This window comes from Magnolia sinica, chromosome 19 (genome assembly GCF_029962835.1).
Source record: "Magnolia sinica isolate HGM2019 chromosome 19, MsV1, whole genome shotgun sequence".
NCBI classification, from domain to species: domain Eukaryota; kingdom Viridiplantae; phylum Streptophyta; class Magnoliopsida; order Magnoliales; family Magnoliaceae; genus Magnolia; species Magnolia sinica.
Window position 1 is genome coordinate 10069828 of NC_080591.1, and position 6890 is coordinate 10076717.

The 6890-nt window shown below is 39.8% G+C and overlaps 1 protein-coding gene across 1 annotated transcript; it reads right to left on the reverse strand.

Annotated features, from left to right (window-relative positions):
- Nucleotides 1-653: 653 nt before the first annotated feature.
- LOC131235449 (transcription factor BEE 3-like) lies at nt 654-3547 on the reverse strand. Its single transcript, XM_058232631.1, has 6 exons — nt 3087-3547; nt 2859-2978; nt 2445-2510; nt 2264-2332; nt 2095-2172; nt 654-918 (listed from the first exon to the last, which is right to left on the reverse strand). The coding sequence occupies exons 1-6, from the start codon at nt 3429-3431 to the stop codon at nt 826-828; spliced, it is 771 nt and encodes a 256-aa protein (XP_058088614.1). The 5' UTR covers nt 3432-3547; the 3' UTR covers nt 654-825.
- Nucleotides 3548-6890: the final 3343 nt, after the last annotated feature.

Below are 6890 nucleotides of genomic sequence, written 5' to 3' on the forward strand. Positions count from 1 at the left end.
CAATTTATTGAAATTCAATTCAATTGATCATCTAAACGTACCATTTAAGTACCTCATTTTCTCTTGCACTGTTTTTCTTTTTCCCCCCTCTAACCTAATAACACATTTTTTGGAGTGGAAAATACCCTTAAAATCAAATCCCTTCCATAGTCGAGTTGGAATGAGTGCGTTGTGGGACCCATTTGGATGCAGAAGTGAATTGAATTGCAAACATTCAATTAAATAAAAAGAATGGGGAAAGGAAACAATGTTACTTCGAATTCATAATGAATAAGTAAACCTTAAACTATAGTTATATTCCTTTCAAATCGAACTTTAAATTAGTCTAGTTTCAATTGAGGCTTAAACCATCAATGTGAATGGAAATTAAATCGATGACTCGGTTATTTTTACTTTATCAGACTAATAATTGCAATTCAATTCAATAATGCATCCAAACAACAATCTTCTCTATCCTTCTTGCTTTTTGTGCGACATGCACTGTATGTTCATTGGCATTGCTTGATTTTCATTACACACAACATAACCAAAAGCCGGCGTCTAATCAAGCCGGTCGATGTCAAATCTAATCCCACTCCATGCCGACATGCCCGACATTTCACTATCTATGCTAACCATGATTCAATCCTTACCTTCTGTTTGAGATTAAGATATCAATGAATTGAAATAAGGACAATAATCCTTTATTTATCAGTAAGTTAGGGTCCCACACGTGTGGACATATATGTTTGGTGTGCACGTTTACAATGTAAGGCCTGAGGGGAGCAGATTTGATTTGGAGTGAGTGAGGAAGAGGGCATGTGCATGCAAGGGCCAAAAGTGGAGTCAAAGGGGCCATGTTGAGTGGAAGCTAGTGAAACCTCCATATCCTTCTCTCAGCAACCTATCCATTTCTTTGGCCACATATGGGTTTGTCGCCTGCAACATAAAACATCCAAAATCATTCATCTTACATACATGCACACATTCACACAAACACCCACATGTATGGATTTATGATTAGGTCTTAAGTACAACTAGTTGGACCACATTTATAGTCCAGTCCACCCAGTGAATAACTTCTAAACCTGTTGTGACACATCCTATCCTCCTAATAGGCTGGCCCCGACATGTAAGGATCACCCAGGAGAAAATCAACCCAATCCACTCATCAAGCAAGCAACACCATATAAATAGCCATTGATAAATAGCAAAATACACGTTTGGTCCACTGGATGAGTGGATATGGCTGATTTTTGCATATATATCTTTTTCTCATGGTGGGGCTAATCTTTTGAACAGGTCAGATGTCCCATACACTTACTAACTTAGAACTTATCCACTAGAGGGACCATAACCTTTGTTCCAACTGGTTGGACTTGAGACATCATATATAACTTATGGGTAAATCATGACATTTATGTATGTATACATACATAAGTATACATAAGTTATGGGTGTATGCATACATATGTATATATATATACACACACACATACATAATCCGTTTCCAAAGATTAGCATTCATGCACTGATACAATGCCATAATGCCCCAGGTACCCCTCTGTGGGTGAGGTAACTTGGTGTATCCATCCATACATATGCATGACATGTTCATCTATATATATATACACACACACACACACACACACACACACACACAAATATGTAGCATTGTCACTCATATATCACATTCCAGGCGACATGAAAACAATGACAAATTTAGTTTTTGGGTCGAGGCCAAGTCCGCTACAAAGCTTTGTAAGTTAATTAACCTACAACGCAATATGTGGGGCCTACTATGATGTGTGCATGACATCTAATTGTCCATCATCTATGCTCCCACATGTTCTCCTTGGTGCCAAAATCAGGCCAACTCAAGTGGGCCACCCTATGTAAAATCATGCCTAAAGCCTCTAAAGTCACTTTTTACACCAATCATTTTTAACAACTACACCCTTTACCTGCATTTGGTGAAAAATAGTACAAAGTTGGCCTTTTGATTATTAGAAATAAGAAAAGAAAAAAAAAAAAGGGTGTATCTACAAAAAAAGAAGGATGGATATAAATCAATTTCCTTCTCCGAAGACAAAAAAATACACACATGTTCTGTACCTGTTGTGTTTCACTAGTTCCCGTATCCAAATTGAAGTCATGGAAAGAACTGGCCGCTGAAAGCTTCATGGAAAGAAACTGCCAAAAGGACCCCAAAGAAGGAAATTTATTAGAATTCCATTTTAATAATTAGCCAATCTATGAAAGTAAACGGTCGGATTCGACTCACCTCGACTTGATTTTGCAACGATTGGACGTAATTAATTATCTCATCTAACATCACAGCCATTCCCATTGTCTACAAAATCAATAATCATGCTATTAGAAAAAAAAAAAGAAAAAGAAAAAGAGAGAGTAGAAAATAGAAATTAAGAAAAATAATAAATTATATATCTAATTGTGATTCTTACCTTGTAGCATCCAGGGACAAGGTCTTGCAAATGTCTCATTCTTTCATTGATTTTCTCTCTTCTCACCTGATCAATTACCAAAGCCATAGAATTCAATCACATGAAAATTCATAGTGTGGACACTCATCTCCCACCATCCAATGATCGTAGGCGGGAATTTCTACGCATTTCAAAAATGTTTTTTTCAAATTTGCAGCGGAATTCCCGCCGTAATCGGTAGAACAAAATGATGCAGATATTACAAACTTTGTCCATTAACTAAAAATGTAATTAACCAAAAAAACAAAAAAGTACAGAAAACAATAGATTGAATCTAATCATAGTGAAAATGACTAAGTACCATTTCAACACTAATCAAAATCACCTATGACTAATGGTATTTTAGTTATTTGGATTGAGAAATTATTAAATTACCCTTTCAGCTAGGCTGTGGCTATCAGTAGCTTGGCCTCTTCTTGCTCTCACATGAATAACCTCCTTTGGTTTGTCTTCTTGCTTCTCATTGCATATCCCTCTCTTTCCTCTCCCAAAATTCTGCAAAAACAGATACCGAAAAGGCTGAAATTCAATCCCATGAAAATCATACACCAAATGCAAAAACCCCATTAAAGAAAAAGAAAAAGAAAACAGAGATAAACACACATTTTTTCTCTTAATTTTATCATCTCCTCCACCAGTTTCTGAAACCAGAGTAGAAGAATTTCCAGAACTGCTTTCTGATACTGTCAATGTCTTCCTCTTCTTCTTTTCTTTATCCCCATCTCCCACAGAAACCATGGACTGAGAGAAGGGTGTCGAATCCGGGCATTCGGGTGTGAAAAAACCCGAGAGATTTTCATCGAACGGCGTCGGGAATTCGGGTTTCTGTGGAAATAAGCAGTCATTGGGAAAACCCATCAAGCTGTTTATGTAATCCATGCTGGAATCTATCTCAAGGAATGGGTGAGATGGTTTGAAGCTCTGAAAATCCTCTGTAAATTCAGCCATGGATTTGAATTGCAAAGGTTCAGGAAATCTCAGATGGTGTTTAAATAATGCAGGGGTGAGAGTGGGAGTGGGAGAGTTTGGAGTGGCATTTATATGGTTTGGATACGGTGTATGTGCTTGCATTAAGGAATTGAGCTTCAGTGGGAACACGTGGCAGTTTGGAATTCCTTCGTTGTGCTCCCTTGCTGGGCCCCACCATTTCTTCAAAAGATTATCCAGATGGGTGGGCCCCACCAGGGGTTTTTTTGGATTGGTGTTGGATTTATAGAAGGTCGGGTAATTTGGTGAATACATTGAAGTATTTGTAGACGGGAAAGTTCATGAAAGGCATTGAAATGATGATCCTTTGAAATGAGGGAAGTGTGGTTGGACGGGGATTAGCTACAACCACGGTTGTATGGAGCTCTTGTAACCAAAAGCTCTATGGGCCCCATCGTAATGTATCTTTGAAATCCATTCCGTTCATTGTTTCCTCCAGATCATGTTAGAAGGTGATTTAGAAATTAAATCCGATCCATAGATCAAGTGGGACACACCACATGATAAGTAGGGGATGGGGACGCCTACCAAGGAAACCTTCTTGGGGCCCACCAAAGTTTTGAATCGGGCTGATATTTGGATTTTCTATATTCCTAGTGGGAATTATCTTATGAATGGGTTAGATTGAAATAAACATCATGGTGGGTCCCAGGAAGTTTTTAATGGTCTCCTATTCCTTCTCGCGTGGCCCACGTGAGTTTTGGATTGGCATGATTTTTTGGATTATATCCTAGAATTTGATTTCTCAAGTTATTAACGGATGGATGCCACGTATACATCACAATGGACACCAAAGAGCTTTTGATTTCCCTGGCTGTTTTAGGAAATACGCTGTACACACAAGGCTCGAGTGCATACACTGATGTAAGCGTGTATCAACCAGTTTGATTTTGACACACCCTGTGTGTGAGCCCAAATATACAGCACGAATGCTTGTGCAAGATCTAAACCATCCATCAGGTGGGTCCCACAGTACAGATGCACTAAGTGCTTGATTTGTTCTGAACAGGTGGCCTGTTGAATGAGTTGAATGGCCTGATTTTCCTGACAGGGGATCAATTTGGTAGCACCCACCTGATTGATGGATTAGATCTAGCACGAGAGGTCCGAGCTGACACTTTTTGCGGCGTATTGATGATCTGTCTATACACGTGTGGGCTTACTTACCAAAAATAGAAAGAATCGTGTCTTTAATCATGAGAAAAACATAATACTCTGGCAGACTGCGATGGATGATACTCAGGCACTTAGAACTTACCTAGAAATCACATAAGTGGCATATGAGTAAATATAAAATGACTGCCCAAATCATGTGTCCCAGATTAGATGAATCTTGAACCCAAAAACATACGTTTATTTGACTTTGGGATTGGTGGACATTTATTGGACGGTTAAAATGAAAAGCATCCAAAAATTCTCTTTCACCAAAAAAGCGTCCACCAGTCAAGGGCTGAGATTGTATAAGCAATCTAATTATGGGAAAGTGACTTGGACCGTTTAATTTATTTTGATCTTTCCACGTGTACGATTTATGAGTGCCTGCGTATCAAGTGTCATACTCTGCCAGAGTATTAAAAAAAAAACAGTGGCTCCACATTGACATAGAGAGATTATCGGCTCTGTGCATGTACATGGAACATTCGTTGTATTCAACGCAAACTGATCATAATTAGATGGTGGTGATGTGTAGGGGATTGCCACTAGCCAGAACTGCCGACTACTAAGTGGGCCCCACCACCTGCAAAAGTATGGACTTGCCTATGTTGGCCCCACTTATTACCGGTGAATCGCATATCCACAGAAATTATCAAAATAAAAGCTACACATAGGATCCCCATTTGATTATGATCAACGGCTGATGAATGGGATATACATCGAATAATCAGTGTATGCGCTTTTCTCTGAGCATTCATCAATAAGTATTTTAACGGTGCTGATGATGACTTAGGCTTATCGATGTAAATGCATCAGCCAATATTAGGACACCTGTATTTTGTGGGGACCAGAGTCACGAAGGGTGGCGATGGTCCTGCTTCGGATCGGGTCCGGTTCAGCCCGAGCCCGACAAGTTAACTAAATGGGGCCAAGGATTTTAGCTCGGAGGTGACCTGCCACCCATGGATGCAGATTGGGTACTGGCCTTGGCAGGAGCAAATGCCGACGTGGGGTGGATTTGACGGGCCACCTGCTACTGTCAGGGATGGTCTTGGTCTAGTTATCCACTAAATAGCTTTGGAACGTGGACTGGGATTCCGTAGCAACCCCTTGGGTAAGAAGGTCTGTATTGGTCGTGCTCTTTGGGCCCACCATCTACCCTTTTCATATATTTCGACAGCTCATTTTAAAGCACTTAAAAAATAAGTTAGATTCAAATGTCAGGTGGGCCACACCCCAAGAAATAGTGGTGATTGAATGCCTGCCATTAAAACCTTCTTTGAATATATGAGAATTTTGAATCAAGCTGAAATACAAAGGTATGTGGGACTTAATCAATATGTTGATTGGCAAATAAACATTACCGTGGACTTACGAAGTTTTCATGGCCGTGCATTCAAGTTTTTTTTTTAGAGTGGTCCACCGGATATTTGAATTCCTTATTTTAAGCCTGAAAATAAGTAGAAAAAAAAAAATGAATGAACAACTTAAATAAAATATATGCATTATGGTGGGCCACATAACACCGACTAACTTTGGAGAGTACTGCACAGGGGCTACAACCCAATCCGAGTCCCTTTGCTTGGGCCACGGATTGGGTGCCAACTGGCTAGAGACGGACGGTTGTGGGAGCCACCTTAATATATGTGTTTTGTCCACGCCATTCATCTATCTATTTTGACATATCATTTTACGGCATGATCCCAAAAAGGAGGCAGATTTAAAGTTCAAGTGGACCACACCACAGGAAATAGTGTGGATGGAATGCCTACTGTTGAAAACCCAATGGGGGTATAGAAGTTTTAGATCAAGCTAATATTTATGTTTTTCCTTCATTTAGGTTTGTTTGACTTTATGAATAGGTTGAATGGCAAATAGACATCATGGTGGGCCCTATAAAGTTTTCAATGGTTGGTATTATTGTCACTGTTGCCTCCTATAGTGTGGTCCACCCAAGACTTAGATATGCATCCTTTTTGGGCTCGTGCCCTGGAATAATTTATCAAAATAGGCCTTATAGAGCCCCTGCCAGGAGCATCCCAATCGAGCCAAGTTGTTGGGGATAGAATGCAATCAGCACCCTTTTGCTTGAGCCATTTCCCGCTCAGGCCTGCCATCCAATCATATCCCACTGGTTCACTGCTTAACGAGTCAGTACCCAATCGAAGTTCCCCACCCATACCCACTAGCCCAATGCGACCCACTTAAAATTCATCAAGCTCAACTCAAGCACAATGGAAACTTATCTGTTTAATTGTAATTGGG